We start from the raw sequence: 21,361 nt of genomic DNA, 5'->3' as shown, positions 1-21,361 counted from the left end.
CATCCTCAAGAAGGGTTTAGATAAAAATGTCACATTTGTCCTATTTTTTTTTTAACCTTGTGATTCCATTAGGCCATGTATTCCCCCTCTCTCCCTCTCCCACTCCCATGTCCTCAACTTCTAAAAAGTCCCTTTGAGCCCAAATGCATGCAATATTTGCACTGAAACAATGTGAGAATTTTCAACTGTCGCGTCTGCCTCAGAATTTACAGCTCACCTTTTCTTCGTGGCACACAGCTGCAGAGTCTTAGTGGAAATAACAAAACACTATCAAAAGGGCAAACCAAAGAGTGCCGGCCTAGTTATATTCATGCCCCCACCTCATATTGATCAAGTCACATCAAAGGGCCAGCGTATCTCTAATGTAGCTTGGCCTGCTTTCTAAAGAGCTTTTTCCACTTTGATGGGGGATGATGGTATTGATAGCACTGTCACAATGCAAGAGTGCATCTTCTTGTTTTTCCTACATCACCGCATAATGAAGCCCAGCATGCTTTTCACTTGAGCGTAAAAACCCATGCATTTACACAAATGCAATTCACTGAGTAGGATCCCATTCAGTAGCCTGTGAAGATGGAGGTTCTCATTAGCGCGCGGCCAGTCTAAACACTTGTCCATTATAAGAAGACTCAATGGGCTTTTCAAAGTTGTCTCATATGATTAGACGCTACCTACTTAGTCGTGCTCGCTAAGCTATTGTGAGAAATGAATAAAGTACTTTTATTACTAATCATAATTGAGATTTTGCTGTGTGTGAAATGAGGTAACAGAGATAATAGCATGTCTACACACAAAATGTAAGGCTTTTGAAAAGTTGCTTAGCAACTTCAGCATTACATTTATGATAAATGATAGCCTAGCTAGGTATTCGCCCATAGGTATTTTTGTGATTATCTCAGGTCCATGTGTTGTATATTTATCATATCACCCTCATTCCTTTGCCAGAAAAGCGACGTCGGAGCATGGAGCTGATACCCCTTACAGCACGGATGGTCATGACACACCTGGTGAATCATTTGGGCCATCATCCATTAAACGGAGGCCCGGCCCTCCTCCATAGCCTAGTGAGCGAAAATCATGACAACCCGTATGTGGAGTCATCCGAGCTGTCCTCAGAGGTCTTCAAAAGCCCTAATCTTCAGCTCTTTGTTTTCAATGATACCACACTAGTGTCCTACCTGCAGATCCCCGCAGAGGGCCCCACAGTCGGACAACCCCCGCACCCATCCTCACAGGTGCGCATCATTGTCCGTGACATTTCAGGTAAATATTCGTGGGATGGGACAATCCTGTTCTCAACCAACCAGGAAGACTGCGAGGATATTGGTGTTTTTAAGTCAGCCGATCACACGTTTGCAACTACAGCTGCTGCCGCACAAGGCAAAACTCTGTCCAGTCCTCCAACAAGAGGACCGTCCAAGTATCATTTGTCTGTCTCTGATTCCCTCCCTGACTCCTGTGATGCGGAGGAAGTAGATTATCTTAACAAACTTTTGGAGGACCTTGGCCTGAGCAGCCCAGAATGCCTCCCCAAATCGCAACTTCAGCTAAATCAGCCGGCCGCCTCACCCTTGGGCATGAACCTTGAGCAAGAAAGTGCCATCCTCGGTGCCATTCTTCGACAGACTCAGCAGGAGGAGGAGCAAGTGAGAAAGTGGGATACTGATGTGAGCTTTCAGGCCTCCTGTCAGAGAGAACCGTCCCACCAGGAACCCAAGGCACCTTTTTATTATTGTCGCCTACTGCTCAATGACCTTGGCATGAACTCCTGGGAGCGAAGGTACGCTACCACATATTCTGACTTGACAATTATTCTCTTGATCATTACATGAACATTTGAAGGATAAAGTAAGGAACTTGTGATTCATTTAGCCACTTTTTATCAGTCTTCACTTCTACAGTTTCTATAGAACCAGTGCAAAATAAAAACATTTAACTGAAGGATTAGGCCGTCCATATCATATTTGCATTCACATCGTCCTAATATCCTGCAAGAAATTCAGCTGTTGGCTTGTGACTCTTAGAGAGCCTTTTTAAAAGCACCAGTGTGCCTTAATCTTCCCTCCACAGGGTGAATGTGCCCAGCTGTTTACACAAAGGTCTACCTTGCGCTGCCACGTCTTTATAGTGCCACCCGTGAATTAAAAACTTGCACCTCTTAATAGTGATGGCGTAACATGCACACAGCTTGTGGGAGATTGTTGTTTGCACCTGTGGCCTCTTACATTAAACGGAACCATGACTGTAATGACAGGTTTGCTCTGTATGATTTATTTGATTGTTATTAACATAACTCTGAGATTCATTTCCAGTTGAATACATTTTGCAGAAACTTTATTTGGACATACGCCGCCGTTGTTATTTACGTCGCAACACGTTGAGTGCGTAGTGACGTAGAATGGCGGCTGGCTCTCTGCCAAGCAATGTGAAATGGATATAAAGAAAGCGAGGTAAATCTCGTAGCGTTCCTAAAGAAAGAACAGGCGATCGGGAGAGTTACCCTCCCCCACGCCGTGCTCTCGGCATTCACCAGACGCATTCAAGAGTTTTGAATGTCCCTTTAGGAACGCTACGGAGGCTTGCCTCACTTTCTTTCTACCCATTTTGCATTGCTCGTCAGAGAGCTAGCCGCCATTCTACGTCACTACTTGCTCACTGAATGTGTTGTGCCGTTAACAAAAATGGTGGTGTATGTAAAAACAAAGTTTCTACAAAATGTATTAAACTGGAAATTATTTTTGGAAAACGAATCTCATAGATATGTTGGTAACAACCAAATATAATGGAGCAAACTTGTCATTACAGTCAGGGTTCCTTTAATGCTAAAAGGGGAATTTGTAATCCACCCTAAATAATATTTTTTGTTATATTTGGTAAAACAGCTATGATTTGTCAGTAGTACATGATTAATATGATCTCTCAAAAAGTTAGCTGTCTGGCACGGTTTCCACGGATCCATTTTGCATATACAGTACAGTACAATACTACAGTCAAGTCATGACAGTGTTTAACAAATTTGACAAAAAGTGATTTTTGTCCCCTTTTAGAGGCAAAGCATGAATGCAAAAATATTTAACACTTGAGTTCACGTTGTACAAAATGAGACCCATCTCAACACTGTTAATTTTTTGTGATTGGAGAGCTGAATATGAACTAAGTAATTTGAACTATTTTTGCCCAACTAGGAAAAGTTTCCATTTGCTGAAAAAGAACTCCAAACTCCTAAGAGAATTAAAAAACTTGGATTCTCGACAATGGTAATTATTTGTTGTCATTTATGTAATTTTTTTTCCCCTTCTTACATTTGTCAGTGATACTTCTGCTGTACTATAATCATTTGGCTACACGAGTAACTGGGTAGAGGTGATACTTTCTACTATATTGTGTTGGCATTTTTTTCTCACACCATTATTTTTAAACTTGCACCAGACCTTGACAATAGTTTTAAAAATTAAAGAAGTGATTTGGTGCCATTGCATAAATCATTTGTATTGAACATTGAATAAACAAACAGAACATAATTTGTCCTCATTGTCACTTTAAGTTGTTACTCTTCTAATGCTAACTCCTTTATTTGTTGTTCTGGAGTCGGGAGACACACAAGATTGCTTTGTTCTACATTGGCGAGGGCCAAGAAGACAAGTGCTCCATCCTGTCAAACAGTGGCGGCAGCCAGCCTTATGAAGACTTTGTTTCTGGGCTCGGATGGGAGGTGCTTCCTAAAAGTCTTACACTCAACACAGATGCATTCATATTTGTGACAGAGATACACCTCCTGATGTGGACCTCTGTGGTCGTGAATGATAATTAAAATAAATTATATGTTCCTCAGGTGGATCTGGCCACACACTGCGGCTTTATGGGCGGCCTTCAGAGGAATGGCAGCACAGGACTAACAGCTCCCTACTATGCTACCTCCACCATAGAAGCCATCTTCCACGTCTCTACACGTATGCCATCTGATTCCGATGACTGCCTCACCAAAAAGGTGCCTCGCGTTTTTAATGATGACGTTCAATTGTGTGTTTAAATTTGGGTATACAATATGTCATGTTATTTGACCGTTGGCACCCTGAGAGTAAGAAAACAACACTGTGCACATCTGTTGCAGTGAAATGGCTTCACTGTCTCGCTTAGCCAGATTAGTTGATATATATCTATATCCAAGTATATATCCTTCAGCTCGGTGTTAACCTGTGATCAGGAGGTGTGACTCCAGAGTGTGACCATTGATTAGTGACCCTGGCAAGCAGACATGACGAGGAGAGAGTAGCGGGCTCACGAGTGAACATTTGCCGCTGTGGTAATGACCACGCTTCTGCTATTCTCTGCCCCCCCTTCCCGTGTGCTGTGACCAGGGCCTGGATTCAGCCATTATCTCTCCCTGCTAGAGCAGGCGCCGGACGGATGCCGGCAGGATACTTTTATCCAATTCCTGCTGCCTCCACAGGAGCGATCAATTGGGTTCTGCCGTAGGATTCAAGACTGTAGTACACAAGGAACAGTTAGTGGGAAGAAATGAGCCGCAAAGGCCACTGCCCATGCTGCCAATCTTCTCATACGGTGCCATGCTGAGAAGGGAAATTAATCAGACCTCCCCCCATATCCAACGATACCCCAGTCTTCTACAGACCTTGGGCCACCAATAACAACCTACAAATTCCTCCTGGCTCTGTGCAAAAAATAATTGTAAAAAGTAAAAACATGGCTAATCTAGTTTAGGGCAAAAGAGGGAAATGATAATGCAGTTTATGCTGTAATGGCAAATGTTCATCTTTCCCAAATGTCCACACCAGCTACAGGCTATATAGACCATGATTGACTTGGTACACTCAGATGATTCCAAAGTGAAGATGGAATGAAGAATTGGAATGAGGAATGGACTTCATCGCTGTCTGAGTGGGATGTTTTCCATGTCAATTTAAAAATAACACTTTTAGTCCAGCAGTCACTCACTTCATTGCCTGTGGCCGCAAAGCCATACTTTGGGTTGTTCTGTGGGTAGAAAAGGATGAGGGAGGTCAAAGCAAACAGAAAACGGGGGGAAAAAACAAATTCCTCAATCCAATTGTGTGCATGCAATCTGCAGCAGTAGCAGCTGGCCTCAGTAATGTGGTTATACAAGCAACTTGCAGAGTTGGGGTCAGACTGTGTGCGCATGTGTGTGTGCGTGTATGTGTGAAGACGGAGATAGCCCAATCTTTTTCACTCTCCCCAAGGCACCACAGCTTAAATGGACCACAAAGGTTGTTTTCATGAGTAGCCCTGAGTTTTCTGTGGTCCTCTTATCTGCTGTTTTCTATCGTGTTGAGGCCAATCAACTGGGTGGGAGGTCAAAGACGGCTAATTAGATAGCAGCCTTTGACTTTGCATTCCTTAATAAAAAAAAAAAAAGAAGGAAAAAAAGACAATAAAGCCACACATTTGGACCATATTAACAATGAAGTAGATGCTGGAAACTCTGTATTGAGCATGAGCATCCTCATTAAACTTGTGATTCAGCTCATCCAAATGCTAATATTGTAACCTAAATTAACATCCCAGCGTTAATTGTTAGCACCAAATGCATATTCAACATTTCCGTGAAATTGTCCCAGTGACTGACTTGGTTTATTCCTGCTGGTCTTTGGATAGGCCGACTGAACTGGTGAACAGTAATCAGCATGCCGTGCGTTTGTTTAAGATCACAGAATTACCATAATTAAGGGCTTATAATAGAATGCGCTAATTGCATTTTTGGTGGCGAGGGCATGTTTTCTAATAGCTCATTAGGCCCACAGTACATTGGCAGATGTTTTCAGCTGAACAGTCTTAATTTTCAGTGTCTGTGATACCCCATAAACAGAAAAGTTACTGGACTATCAGCTAATGCGTGAGCTACACTTGTTAGAGAATATAATGTAGCTGTGTGGATTCAACTTTGGATGAATCTGTTTACCTATTTCAAAGTAGCATCAGTCAATTTCCTGTTCTTTAAGTGTACACTCTTGTCCTGCCTGCTTTCATTTATTTTCGTGAATAGAGTGGAAATGGGAGGCAATTTAATCTCTGATGGGGGAAGTTAATTGGATTTGAATTATTGGTTTTAAAATGCTCAATTTTGTGCATTTTTGCTTTTCAATGTGAATGCATGTTGAAAACACTATAAAAGGGTCAACTCCGAGCCCAGACCCCTATTTAATTTATTGTTTTCAAAGTTTGTAATTTAACGATAAACCCTGTACTTGCTCCTGCACCTGCTGAGTTATTTATTTTCTGTAGTATAATAGAAATGCTTTCAACAGAAAAAAACATACATGAGTATATAAAATGATTGAATACAATCTTATGTCGCACCAAAATAAAATACCACTGCCCTGTCCTAAATGAACAATGTAGGCTACTATCAGCAACTACATTTCCATCCACTTTTGAGGCTTGTGAGGATGGCCAATAGCATTGATTGGATAAACCCAACAGCTTGCTGTAATCCTCCAACATTTGTGTTCTTATCATCATCACTGTCAGAGGGAAATTGCATGCAGTCGCCAGACTCTTGATTAGTCTGATTGTGTGTGTTTGGCAGCTTCGTCACCTTGGAAATGACGAGGTGCACATAGTGTGGTCGGAGCACACCAGGGATTATCGCCGTGGCATCATTCCAACGGACTTTGGAGACGTGCTGATTGTCATTTACCCGATGGAAAACCACATGTATTTCATCCAAATTATGAAGAAACCACAGGTGAGAAACAGTTTGACTGTTTTGTAAATAATACACACACTGGTCATGTGAAAATGAACATTATGTAAACACCAAATACTGTACAGCATGTGTACAGAGCAACGAGGTGGTAAGTGACCATGCAATTAAAACAAGACCTTTGTGAGGTCCTATGAAGTATCAACCATTCAGTCAGAAGCTAAGTAACACTAGACTATGCAAATATCGTCTAATATTTAATATCCTACTTTGGATCAGCACCTTGGCATGTCATAGCAGTATATCCTCCAAGAAAAAATAACACCAAAAAGACACTGCAAGAGTAAAATGAGTAATCTGAAGCCCCATCAAAGCCTTTGGCAATTACAGAAGCAACCGATTTAAGATTTGAAACTGTAGTTTGGTCCAATTAAGTATTCATCAAAAATGCAATAAAAAATAATCTCCTACATGAAAAGGCCTCCCAAAGTGAACCATTTTTGACTGTGGTGACATCATCATGCTCTCAGGTTGTTGTTTTTCAGCTGCCACTGAGGCTGTAATGTCAGTAAAAGGCAACTGATAAAGCTGAACTTTATGTTTTTGTTACAGATGCACTTTAAATGGTGGTTGGTGTGTACTGACTCCCATTTAACATGAGTTTGAATGTGATTGGTTAATTTGGAACATAGCCACATCCCACTTATAAAAAGATGTTTGTTTAGTTGTTGAGCTTATAGGTCACAATGGTAGGAAAAAGCTTTTTAAATAAAAAATAAAAGAACCTGGCATTTGACGGGTTTGTAGACATTTTAGCTGTTATACAGTTCAGAGTACTACCAACATTTGTCCACTGCAAAATCATTGAATGTCTAGAATCTAGGGTTGTTTGGTTTACTGAAACAAGATCCTATCAAATGATCGGAAATTAGGGCCAAACACGTAATTTTCCACTGATTGGTATCAGGGGGAAAATATAGTCAATTTATTTTCTTAATTTCAAAGGTCATAAAGTGACAAAGTATTGTTAGACGGACCAACAATATTATATTACACTAAGCAAAATTTCAGGTTTGCGTTGTAGTGTGAAAAATTCGAGAGGCAGAAAAATGCTGAGATTCCAGCCAAATGCATTCACGCTGCAATTTTTTTAATACTGGTTATACAGCACCTATTTGTTTATACATAAACTAAACAAGGACTGCATGTTACCTTACCTCATTCGCTTCCATTGACAAGCATACTTGTCAATTATGTTTTTTTCAACGGTGATGGGTGGGGGAGAATCTGATTCTGCTCAACTGTAAATTTCAGACTTGGAAACATTACTAATGCACAACCACCAGACATAATTGCCCCATTTTATATGAAATAATGCACCTTATACAAAGGAGCTGCCCAATGACGTTGGCCTTTAGTCGGCAGACATTGCATATATGAACTCAAAACACATTGCAAAAACAACAAAGGAGTTAATCAGCCAAAATGTTGAACTGGCCAAGTCATTCTCCAAACTTAAACCATATAAAGAATGCATTTACCTCCTAAAGAGACGACTGAAAGAATAAGCTTCCCAAACACACAACAACAGAAATTGTGAAAGCCTGGAAAAGCACCAAAGACAACGAATACAGAAGTTACAGAAGTCTTACCTTCTGCAATACTTTCACTCACTTAGAAATAAGAATGTGACAATAACGGCATTATCATGATATAGCGAAATTAAAGATGCCACAATATCGTCGTCGTTATGTCACGATATTAAAAGCAGCACATATGTTTAAAAAGTTAGCTTGATTTTAATTTGTGCACTTCTCGCACCCTCTGGTGGCTAGTTTTTTAGTGCAATTTAATTTTCACAAGGCATGTTTTGGCCCTTCTATGTTTAAAATCTACGCTAATGGTCAGATGAAGGGGAGCGTAATATGCTTGTGAAACGAGTCAATATATGGAGGAACTCAATGTGTGCGTGCATTAGCATTCAAGTGCCTTATTATTAAGTGTTATTAGAGATTGTAGGTCGTTTATATGCATTGCTGTTATGTACAAAAGCACAATATTGTGTTTGTTTGAATATGAGGTTTTTTGTTTTGTTTTGTTTTGTTTTTTACAATATTGTGACCTTTTTTTAATACCAGCAACCTCCCCACAATATCGTGATAATTATCGTATTGTGACCTTATCGTGATATTATATTGTGATGTTTGGATATCTTTACATCCCTACTTAGCAATGTGTTTTACATTTATGTTCCATTACATAGAATGCTATGCTAGTTGTGTGTCAGATCTACGTGCACATAGAAGTAAAGCTGACATTTTTATCCCCACTCTTATATATATATTTTCATGTTAAATGTACAGCAAAAAATAGAGGAATCGTAATCACTGTTGCTATATTTTGCCTCATTTCATTAGACATAACAAAGACATACATACACCTCTTAAAATGGGGTTAAATGAATTTGTTTTTAATTTGAATTATTTAAATCAACGAAGCTCATTACCACAATAAAGAAGTAGAAGAGTCGAGGCACTTTGCACTTTTAAATAAAAAAAAGCACAACAGTTTTATGGTACCAAGTCAGCTGTCACAGTTGCTTTGTGGCAAATGACTTAATCATCTTTAAATCCCTTTGTTATATAATTTGACTTGCTATTATACTCCTTAAATCACCAAGTTGAAGACAGCAGGACCTTTAGGAGGGACTTTGACATTCCCGTCAACTTCCAGGTCAATGACCATTGGGCCTCAGTGATTAAGGGCCCACATGAACAGACGCGTGTGCCCACACACTCGCGCACAGCCGCTAAAATGCTTATTGTCGCTTTGTATTTGTTGTTTAGCTCAATATGGGGGCATTGTTAGGTATTGATTGTCATTTTAATTTCATTTACCATACGTTGATTCTCATTCAATATGTGCGGCTGTCATGCGTAGTTAGGTAACATCCAGTTAAGTGTGTAACCCTCTTGCCTTAAACAGATGGAAAAACGGTCAGAGTATAATTTTTAATCAGTCTTATTTTTGGATCTTACACTGTCAGGGGATTGATTAAATTAATCTTTAGATCAGCTTGAACCTTAAAATACCTCATGTTACTATTTTTTTTCCTCGTTCATTTTCTCAGGTTCCCTTCTTTGGGCCTTTATTTAATGGTGCCATCATCAACGGGAAGCTGCTGCCAAGCTTAGTGCGGGCCACTTGCATCAATGCCAGCAGAGCTGTCAAATCCAGGCTGACTCTCTATCAGAGTTTGTATCCTTTTCTCTTAAGATTTATTTTTCAGGTTGAATCAGGTTAAGTTCTATTGGTTTTATCCTAATTTATTTTAATAATAATCAGTATTTTAAACCTGGGAATGCAGATTTGGGTAGCTTTTATGACTATGATTTAGAACAAAGAGATTATACATTCAATGACACTTTAAATTTGTGTGACTTGCTTGTCACATCAGCCAATGTACACAGCTGAGTGCCGACATGGATCTTTATTGGCTGGTTGATTTGCATACAGCTATTAAGCCGGGGCTGTTGCACAGCCTGGAGCAGCATGTGAGGTTGTATGGACCTGTTTGTCGTAGGAGCACAGAGGATGTGTCATCATCTATTACTACCATTTTATGGAGCACAAGGAGGGCCCAAAGAAGAGCCGCATCAACAAATGTTCACGCACAGGCACGCTCTCTCTCATCCTTCCATCCAGTGTGCCGTTACGAGCTTGACTCCAGCTGTAGTTGTCAGTTGGTTTAAAGGCAATGTAATCACCAATGGAGACAAATTAGCATGTGAATGCCAGCAGCACTGGATTGGGAAGGAAGATTGGAGAGGGGGGTGGGGGGGGGGGGGTTTAGGTCGGTATGGCCCCTGGAGGGGGAAACCTGATCTCTCATAACACCCTGCTCCTTCTCGGACAGCATGTACATAACCGCCTCACCAGAGCCCTGCTGCCCCTCTGGCAGTTGCTATAGAAACCTCCCCCAATGCAGTTTTGGGTAAAAGGATAGAATGTCATTGTTATATTGTGGAGCAACATTTTCGTTTAAGTCTAGATAAATTTCACCGTGTGTCGTGTGGCTTTACAGTTGAATGTGTAAGTATGTATCTGCTGTTGCACATCCTCTGGTCCTCACATTGTTATCTACCAGGCCATGTCTTTGTATCCCGGGGGCGTCCTGAGTGACAGATGTCTGTTACCCAACGCCAAGAGAATTAGCCCTGTATGTCTCTCAGCGCCAGTAGGAGGAGTCAACTGCAATCCGCCTGCCTCCCTAAGTCTCAGGGGAGTGCCGGGACAGTACCGAGGCCTTTCCGGGCCACAAAAGTCCTACCTGGCATTCCTTAGCAGAGAGCACAATGTCATGATCTATGAGAGGGGATAAGCCTCTGGAGTTCTGGTGCTGATGCGCTGTCCAAGAGACGTGCTGAATGAATGTGCCAAGCGCACAAAGCACACTGCCAGTATCTGCTTGTCCTTCTGCTGTTTGTCTGAGAAGGGAAGTAAGGAATGACTGCTTTGGTTTGGTGATGTCAATGTACAACGTAGGTACACACAAAACCAAGCCTTTAGTGTCAGGTGCGTTTTTGTTTCGTTTTTATATATTTTTATTTTTTTTCGTTTTGCTCTTTCCTTCACTATTGTGCATTTTTCCATTGTGTCGTCTTTGGAAATTTAGGCGACGTGCAAAGTACCCACAAGTGGCCCAGGGCTGTGAGGGACCTCGCAGCTCTAGTTAGGGCCTGACAGCAAACACTGCAAGGTCCCTATTATTTTTGTAGGGATTATTAATTTTTATTGTTTATTATTCTGCGGATGAGTCACATTTTTCAAGGCCTAAACTTGCATGAAAACGCACCGAATTTTTCCCACTCATGGGTCTGGCTAACATTTAGATATTTTAACGTCATGCAGAAAAAAATGCCATTTTTCTATCTTCTTTGTAAATGTAGGTCTTTAATGTTTTATGCTCGAACAATGGTCCAAGCCTTTTCTGATGAAATCTTCATTCTTGCTCTTTCCTACTCTAGTGTTCATTTTTTCTATTCTCCTTGGATGTGAATGTAGGCGACGTGCAAAGTACCCACAAGTGGCCCGGGCTGTGACGGCCCTTCATAATTGCTTGCAGCTCTAGTTAGGGCCCAACAGCGACCACAGCAAGGTCGCTATTATTTGTGTAAGAATTATTCATTTTTATTGTTCTGCGAATGAGTCACATTTTTCAAGGCCTAAACTTGCATGAAAATTCACCGAATTTTGCCCACTCATGGGTCTGGACAACATTTAGATATTTCAACGTCATGCAGAAAAAAATAATTTTTTCTATTTTCTTTGTAAATGTAGGTCTTTAATGTTTTATGCTCGAACAATGGTCCAAGCCTTTTCTGATGAAATCTTCATTCTTGCTCTTTCCTACTCTAGTGTTAATTTTTTCTATTCTCCTTGGATGTGAATGTAGGCGACGTGCAAAGTACCCATAAGTGGCTCGGGCTGTGACGGCCCTTCATAATTGCTTGCAGCTCTAGTTAGGGCCCAACAGCGACCACAGCAAGGTCGCTATTATTTGTTATTATTCATGTTCGAACAATGGTCCAAGCCTTTTCCGGTGAAATCTTCATACTTGCTCTTTCCTACACTAGTGTGTATTTTTCTATCTTCTTTGAAAATGTAGGCGACGTGCGAAGTACCCATAATGGACCGGCCTGAGACGGCCCTTTAGAACTGCTCGCAGCTCTAGTTAGGGCCCGACAACGAACACTGCAAGGTCCCTTCAAATTTTTGTAAGGATTATTCGTATTTATTGATTATTCTGCAGATGAGTCGCCTTTTTCAAGGCCTAAATATGCGTGAAAACTTACCGAATTTTGACCACTCATGGGCCTGACTAAAATATAGATATTTTAACATTGTAATGCAGGAAAAAAATTCAATTTTTCTATCTTCTTTGTAAGTGTAGCTCTTTAATCTTTCATGTTTGAACAATGGTCCAAGCCTTTTCCGGTGAAATCCTCATTCTTAGTTTACCCCAACACAATGCTTTAACACTCCACAGACTGCTCTCTGGCTGTGAGGCCACTCTCCAAGGTAATTAGTTGAATATTTCTTCAAAGAGAAGCTATATGACCCCCGTGTGTCTTGATAAAAGGCCAGTATGACGCTGCGGCCCCCCTTCTCTCGCACCGTATCAAGGCTGGAGAGGACTCCGACAGTCTGCTGCAACACTCCCAGGATCTCTCAGTCTAATAGGATTTGATATAGAAAATGACCACCGGCAACATTTTTGCGAAAATACAGACACAGATAGGCCATGTGAGGGTTTTCAAATACATATCCCCCACACACTCCATTTCTCCTCATCACATCTTTGTCATCTATTTCTTTCTATGAGATTTGTGGAATCTCAAGTAGTTTGTGTCTAGTGTTTATTGTTCAATGTCTGTTTTAATTTGTGTCAATGTTGTCTGTCAAGATGGAATCGTAGACATCATATAACAAGTCTCTCACAGACAACTCGTAATGTATCATCTATTATTTAGATGGCTGATGGAAAATGCAGCTGGTCTGGCTTTTTGGTTTATTGGTGTATTGCCCGTCTCATCCGTTCTTTGCAGTTGCTTTTTGAATGCTCATGACCGCAAAATGTTTGCTTTTATTAGACCACATTTCCATCATTTCATCAGCAAGCAAGTATAAGTGAATCGCATTTGAAGGCTCGCTTAAGGAGTGGCATGCAAAAAAAAAAAAAGTATGAAGTATTAGCTTGAAAAAGATGAAAAGTTTGATTGCGTCACCTTGCTACCATGCCTGCTACTACATACTATGTCACCACCAGTGTCACTGGAGAATAATGTCTTCATCCAGAAGCTCAGATTCATTTCTCTCTTCGACAAGCACTCTCCATCACTCAATGTGATATTGTTAAGGGTAAAAAACATTGTTGTATGTGTGTGTTGGGGAGATGGCAAGTTTGTAATAGGTGATACAGTACAGAACTGACCTTGATTCAGAGACATAGCCTTGCTATTGGACACAATCAAGAGTTTTTGCACACTGTCCCCCCTATCCTCTGATGTGATACACACAAACACACACAGGCACAGAATCATCTCCAGGCACCGATCAATAGCCATAATCTGTTTCAGCCCTTCGCCAGTCATGCGAGCCAGGCTTTTTGGTGTGTGTCTCTCGTTCTGACCATGTGCGTGTGTGTAGTTGTAAGATTAGGGGCAGGTTGGGTCTTTTCAGTGGAAACCAGAAAGTGGCCAAGGTCTTCCATGAACCCTCGCGGGCCCAACACAAGCACATAATACTCTGAAAAGATGTAAATTATAACAATGGCTGTGTAGTGACATGACCTCCCTCATGCACTCCTATGTATGCTCTTAATGAAAGGACGTCATTATAATTATTACAATCAACTTCATTGACGATGACATATTCTCACACTCCTTCTGGAATCATCTTTGTCCCATTCACTCCCTCTCTAATGCATTTCTGACTACGATGAGCTTTTTCTTTTGTCTACTGCCAAGATTCCTCACCTAGCACAGATGAAAGTGTGTTGTATGCCTGATAGGGTGTCATGAATAGGATCTGTCATGTTAGTGTTGTCTCACATGAATTATTAAGCACCGTTGATCGGTCTAATTTGCCAGCTGTTGTGCCATAACTGTATGCAGTCTCATGGATAATACAAGACAATTTATATCGCTGAGTATGCGGTGCTCCAGTGGGCACAGTGAGAGATGCCAAGTGCTCGTCCATTATATGCAGGGCCCGTTCGGTGTTCTCATTTGATGCGTGTATAACAAGTGAACTTCCTCTTTATTTAAAAGCAGGGCAGATGACCTCAAATGTGTAAGAAATTGTCTCAAATCTCGACAGAAAAAACATTCTAATATTAAATTCATGCAAATGATGAGGTTGCTATCAGGGCATATACTTGATTTTGTTGCAGGCTGCCTTTGGCGTTGATAGTGTTTGAAAGTTTACGCCGCATTTGGGGAGCTACTGAGAGGTGTGTGTGTTTGTGGGGGCGCGGGTAGGAGGGGGGGATGTCCACCCACTGAATGTTTTAACCTAATCCCATTATCAGTGTAGCGCACTGCCTCTCAGTTTTTCCCCCTCCTTATCCCTTCCCCCCTCTCGCCCTTCTCTCCAGCTGACCAGCTGTTCCTGCCGGGACTCATGACAATGTCCGATGTGTTCAGATCACTGAGTACCACCCAACCAACCCGCCCTCCTCCCCAAACACTTTGCACAAATACACAGCGCAACCATGCACAACCAACGCAATTGCTTAGACTGTTGCTGGAGCATAGGTAGACCAAGATGGAGGAGGATTTTACTTGGTGGAGAATGGGGAGGCTTTGGTAATGTAAAGGGGTGGTGTTGGGTGGGGGCCTGTCAAACCAAGAGCCCTGACTCAGGAGGCAGCCCAGCTCGGATGGCATATGGCGTCTAGCGTCATACAACATGCAAAAGTATTCTCTCCCCACGCCCCCTTGTGTCCACTCCCTCCTCTGTCTGTCTCTCTCCCCTGCTGCTAATGCAGAATGACTCATAGCATTACTCATTTTTTCCTAAACACCCCCACCTACTCGCACGTACACACACGGCCACCGCATAGGTCCTAGTATGAAAGCCCTGAGGGCCAAGCCCAGCTCATCTTGAGGTTCATGGGCCCGCCCCCTTAAAGCACAGGTAAAGCATGCATGGAGCCAGACCAACACAGAGGCCTGTTTGTGTTGTGAGCGTTGTTGGTTTGCTTGCTTGCTTGATGAGGAATCCACATAAGACTGACAAGACATTGATATTTGCCACCATTTTATTTTACAGTAGGAAAAAGAAAAATGCGTATGACAAATCCAACCCTAAATATGATGCTGTATATTTTTAAACTTGAACCTCCTTTTTGTGTCCCTCGCCTCCTGTGCCCTTCTGTTATCCATTCATGTCTGACATCTGTCTGTTTGTCCACTGTAAAGTGACAACGAGCATGTTGCCAGTTTTGTGTGGAATCCGGTTCTCTGTGCCCCCACAACCTGAAGCTCATTGTCAGTCCAAATACAATTAACAATGTATTTTTTAATCAGGCATGCCATCGTATTTCTTATGACTTGGTTGTCTGTTTTGTATTTAGGGTGTCTCCAAAAAAATGCTAATTCTTTGACCGGCCAATATAATCCTATATTTTGTTTAAATTTAAATAAAAAATGTATTAAGTTTAGCATAGTTTAATGGCGTGACATGATTGTGATACGTGTTTCTTTGGGGATTGAAGAACCACCAATAGTTCTTCTCTTGTGAGCTTGGTGGATGTTCAAGGCCTTCCAGAATGTTGTCTTAAAGGGGAAGTCAACCTTAAACATTTCTTGACAATATTATGTTGTATGTGACCTCACTAGTGTAAACATGACATTCTGATTGATATTACATTTGTGGAATATGAGTTATGCAGCAAAATACAGCCGTTTTTTATCCATCTCATGCTGCGGCCATTTTGCCACTTGCTGTCGACTGAAAATGACATCACAGTTGCTCAGGGCTCGGGCAACGACCAATCACAGCTCACCTGTTTTCTTAAGCTGAGCTGTGATTGGTTGTTTCATTTCATTCATTTTCACTTGATAGCAAGTGGCAAAATCTTCTGATATTGATAAACACTGCTGGATTTTGCTGCTTAACTCATATTCCACAAATATAATATCAATAAAAAATATCATGTTTAGACTAGTGGGGCTGCAAAGAACATATTATTGTCAATAATTTTTTGGGGTGTGGGGGGCGTGGGGTTGACTTCCCCTTTAAACCACTTTACCTGCTTCAATCTTACCTCTGATGCGAGCAATGGTGCATTGCATTGGTGGAGTTCAAATGCCTTCTAAATTTTCCGAAGTTAATGTTTGTTTATGTGGGGGAAAATACTGTCTATAAATATTAGTATTGGGTAGTCATGACTCATAAATAGTGGCTAATGGGGGTTTGGGTGTATAGAGGGCCGGACACAGTGTATAGTAATTATTTATTTATTTATTTTAATTGCCACCATTGTTGTAGCTGTCCAGAGGCTATTGTCTATTGACATTGAGCTGGACTTGAGGGTAAAATTTGCAGGGTCATGTTAGACATTATTAACATTTTAACAAATAATTAGCCTCTTTCAGTCATCACAAACGATGAGGGGTGTTTCAACTGCTACTTAAATTGCTGCAGCTTTTTCTACAGTTTTGGTTCAAAATGTGTTTTAGGATGTGTTATGACGTATTCTGAAGGTATCCTCAAAGTAGGACATGATCAGATAAATTGTTAAGCCCCTACCCTGAGATGATGTTTTGGTCAATGGCAGCCATGTTTTCTGACCAGCCTTGTTAAAAATTGATAGATGGGTTTCTAGTTCCAAAGGATGATATATTTTTTATTTTATTTTTTTTGTTTCCAATAAGGCACTTTTATTTCTGTTTCAGTTTATGCAAATCAAATCAAAGTCACAATCTCTTGTGTGAATAGTTGAAAAGCCGTGAAGTCTGTTGCTAAAGGGAGTGAACCTTCCAACTATCCTCTTCTTTAATTGGACACAACAAACTGCAGATATTTTCATTTGTCTCTTAAATGATACTCCCCTTGAATCACATACATACATTTTAAATAGCAATAAGAAATACAATTATTAAATGTTTTCTAACTTTCTATTACAAACTAGTGTGGTGCTGAGGATAAGCAGTACGGATAATGAATGAATGTGCTGATGATATGCCAAAATATATCATCGGCATGTATAGGCTGACCCCATACTGTACTCGGGGCGTGGATGCTAGGACGTGTCTGTCCGCTTTAAGTGATTAGCATCCAGCTAGCCATTCCATCTGTTCCCCTAGCCCTGTTTAATTAATGAACTTTCTTTCTCCGCCCCGTAGCAGCCGCAGCTACACTAAAGCAAAAGCTGTTAACCCTCTCAGGTTATCCCCCCACCACCACCCCTCCACTCACACACACAATCCTTAGTGGGTGCATTCTCATTGATTAGTTTCGTTTTGTTTTCCTCTCTTTTGTCTCAGGTTCTTGAAGGGAGGGTTAATGAGCTTTGCTGGCAAGCAGTAGCACTTGAAATTCAGGGATAAAAGCAAATCATCTTGTTGTAGTTTTTTGTGTGTGATGGATTCAGAAGAGACAAGCCCTTGTGCCAGTGTGGGTGCGTGTGTGCGTGGGCACGTGTATGGTTGTGTGTGTTTATTTGGATGCGTATGAATGGCTTTGAGTTGGGGTGTGTATTGCATTTCATTCCCGCTGGTCTTTTATTCCTCTTCAGAAGCGGGGAGTCTGGAAGACTTTTGAAACATTTGGCTCTCACACTATTCATCCTCACTTCCAGCCATCTCAACAAACTCTTGTCTTGTCCCTATTTTACCACCAAAGTACACACTCCCGCCCTTTATGTCCCTTTTCCCTTCGGTGTCTCTTGTTACAAGGCAGCGGACAGCCTTTTGTCCAGCTAAAGCTGCCCCCTTTTGTTTGGGCTGCCTTTTTTATCCTCGTGCTAATCGCCATGGTCGTGTGCCTGAGTTGGACCCCATATTTCACACTCAGCTCCCTTTTGTTTGACGCACCGCCCATGATAAGAATCCCAATTCTAGGGCCTCTCTGATATTGAAATCCAACAGCGGCGTAGAAAGAGCCTTCAATCATCCATTATCTGTGCTCCAGTGATTACCATTCAATCTCTCAGAGTCCAGCCTACTCATCACCAGCCGCTGAGCTGAGCTCCCCCCCCCCCCCCCCCCTTCCAACATTGGTGTCACATTCAAGCATATCCATAGATATTTCTGACACTGTCTTGAGACAGCGCCACGTTAAATGCTGCTGGGAAATGTCACTGAAATGTCACTCATCGCTCTGCACTGGAATCTTTCGGTCTCTGATGCGGCCTTGGGATTTTGGAACTCCAGAGTAGGTCACCTTGTGACATTATTGAGCTTCTTTGTCCATTTTGCCAGGTGATGAGATTGCGCTTCATTTCAACCAAGGCTGCATTGCTTTTATTATCACAGACTTAATTGTTTTGTTTTTTTTTAAAGGAGGAATTAGTTGATTATTTATAAATTGCACATTAATGCCTGTTTAAAAGGTTCAAAGGCAGTATCTGCTCCCTGGCTGGCCTCGGGCAATTGTTCTCTCATACAGAGTGTCCTCGTGCCCTGTAGCATTTGCATCTCTGCACAAAATGGAATTTTCTGCATTGGCAGACAAAGCAATAACAAAATCAAAACATTTAAGTATGCATTGCTGTGCATTGTCAGCCCCTTCATACAGAAATCTACCTTTGATGTGTTAATACCTCATCGGCTGTTTCATTTTCAAGTGTCAGCTGAAGCAGCCGTGCTGAGACATATTGACAACATCTTGTTGTCTCATCACTGCAGCAGGCTTGATGTCACACAATGAGAACATTGTCTATCTTATAGAGGCAAACACAACGCCCATATTGAAGCTATGTTATCTTGAAATTGATGCAAAAATTATGTTTGTATAATCCTGGCTGCATTTAAATCAGGGATCACATTGTGCTGCAGATATCTATTTATGCATCATTGTATGTTTTAATACCCAACTGCTGTTGGTTGCATAATGTAGTGTACACCTCTTCATTAGTTATGTATAGCCTCTAATTACTATTGATGAGACTAACTGATTTGGGTACAAATCTATAGCGTTTTCTTATTCAAATGAGCGTTATTTACCCTCAGATCTCCAAACGAGGGGTATTTGGAATTGGCCTTTGTGCGGGCTGATATAGCACGGACGCTCAAGCTACACCCACTTGTTTTTGTATCTGCCGACTTTGACAAGATCCACTCTCCCTCCCCCCTCGTCGTCACCCGTCTGTGTGGATGTATAGCACTTCCCGCTCCTCCATCTGTTTTTGTCAACCCATGAAAAGGTCCATTGTAATCTGCAGGATGCACAGTTGACGTGCCGCAATCTTCGCTTGAGCCAATCAAGGCGGTGCATCCAATTTATTCCACCATTTCAAGAGGCCCAAGCCCCTCCCCCGAGATCTCTTTTGTTGTTGTTGTTGTTGTTTTTTATAACAACATGGTCTGCATCATGACTCTTCCCAATAAAAGCCCTATTCTGAATAGGACTGTATCCGTGCCCGCTGGATGATAGCAGGCTCCTGATTAACCCTGAAGTGACTAGCTAATGTCATTGAAGGAGAGCCACCTGGCTGTGAGACTGTACAGTCAGCTGCCACTGAAGGGCCAGAAAAGGAGACGACCAGGTGTTGGGCTCCAGCCCCCCCCTAATTGTTGCCATGTAATAGCCTGCTTGACTGCACAATATAGCCTAGGGGCTAGGATTAGGAAAAGCCGTCGCCAACACAGAACTCCATTTTCTTGTCTTGCCCAAGGTTTTGTGTGGAGATTTCTCTAAAGGCCCTTTTGACACTGCACTTAGCACAGCGCGCGTGTTGCCGACCAACTCATTCATTTCGTATGTGCTGACATTGTGCCGCAACAGGACATGGAGGCTTGCAGCGCACGAGTTGGGTGCGGCAGGTGCACCCGAATTGAAAAAAAATTCAATTCTGAGCAGCACGCGGTGACTGTATCGCGGCGCTTCCAATAGAAGAGATTTTGGCAGAGTGACCTCAAAGTAAACAGCGAGAGATTTTGGTGGCGTTCTACAGTGAAAACTCATTAGGCAACTTCTTAATCATTACAACAGAAGCAGAAAGGCTGTGCCCCAGTTTCTTGGTATCCAAGCCTTCATTTACCCAACATAATAATTCTAGAAGCACCTTCTGTATGCGTGTGTTGAGGTTTTGAAAGAGTAAATATGTTGCAGGCTCTGAAGGAGGAATAGAAAAATAAAATGATTCATACCCTGTTGATCTTTATTTTATTTTATTTTTTAAACGAATGAAACAAACTTTTAACTGGAAATGACAAAAGTTCACATTAAATTCTGTAGAGTAAATTTGGCTCTAAACTGAGACTATTTGGTCCCACTTAAAACAGTCAAATTTACACTTGGAAGAGAGTAAAATATTTTTTTTTTTTTTAAAAAATACATCATTCACGGGTTGAAGAACCAACACACAATTTTAGGTTGCGAGGCAATTTACTCCCTGAGCCACGCAGCTCCTGCTGTGTGTTAGTATATCGCTAGTGTCAGATGTAATCTTCGCAACTCCAAAACTATGTTTTTGGTCTCCTCAGTAGGAGTGGCATAGCTCAGGTGGTAGTGTGGCAGTCTCCCATGCTGAAGGTCGTGAGTTCATTCCTCAACACTTGAGTGACTTTAAAAAGAAAAAACAAAAAAAAAACATTTTTTTTCACTCTCTTCCAAGTGTAAATTTTACTCTAAACAGAGTCTATTTGGTCCCACTCTAAATAGAGTAAAATTTACTCTACAGAATTTACTGTGTTGGAAAATGATTTTAACAGGTATTGTTATCAATTTTATTTATTCCTTCAATGCCTATTCATGGTTGGCAATGAGAAGGAGCCTATCCCAGCTGACACTGGGCAAGAGGTGGCAGTGTAAAAACTAAACAAAAAGCAATTCATGTTTTTATTTATTTGTTTTTAATATCACAACTTCAAGGTTATGAAAAACTTGTGGCTTAACTGATCTGCGGGACTTGTAGCCAAGTTCAGTCTTATTACAAAGAGGACATGC

The 21,361-nt window shown here is 41.4% G+C and overlaps 1 protein-coding gene across 6 annotated transcripts in view; it reads left to right on the top strand.

The window, feature by feature from the left end:
* Nucleotides 1–21,361, top strand: part of ralgapa2 (Ral GTPase activating protein catalytic subunit alpha 2) — a 113,085-nt gene that overhangs the window by 68,551 nt on the left and 23,173 nt on the right. For all 6 annotated transcript variants that reach the window (XR_013288657.1, XM_077547096.1, XM_077547284.1 and 3 more), the window contains 6 exons: nucleotides 946–1,780; nucleotides 3,186–3,257; nucleotides 3,589–3,712; nucleotides 3,833–3,988; nucleotides 6,566–6,724; nucleotides 9,813–9,940. Coding sequence is in view for 5 of the 6 variants with exons in the window: in XM_077547096.1 (XP_077403222.1) it covers nucleotides 946–1,780; nucleotides 3,186–3,257; nucleotides 3,589–3,712; nucleotides 3,833–3,988; nucleotides 6,566–6,724; nucleotides 9,813–9,940 (1,474 nt within the window). In the remaining variant the exon portion in view is untranslated. The remainder of the gene's footprint in view (nucleotides 1–945; nucleotides 1,781–3,185; nucleotides 3,258–3,588; nucleotides 3,713–3,832; nucleotides 3,989–6,565; nucleotides 6,725–9,812; nucleotides 9,941–21,361) is intronic.

The sequence above is a fragment of the Vanacampus margaritifer genome, chromosome 1 (genome assembly GCF_051991255.1).
Source record: "Vanacampus margaritifer isolate UIUO_Vmar chromosome 1, RoL_Vmar_1.0, whole genome shotgun sequence".
NCBI classification, from domain to species: domain Eukaryota; kingdom Metazoa; phylum Chordata; class Actinopteri; order Syngnathiformes; family Syngnathidae; genus Vanacampus; species Vanacampus margaritifer.
Note: the sequence above shows the minus strand (reverse complement) of the source record. Positions and strands in the feature narration are given on the sequence as shown.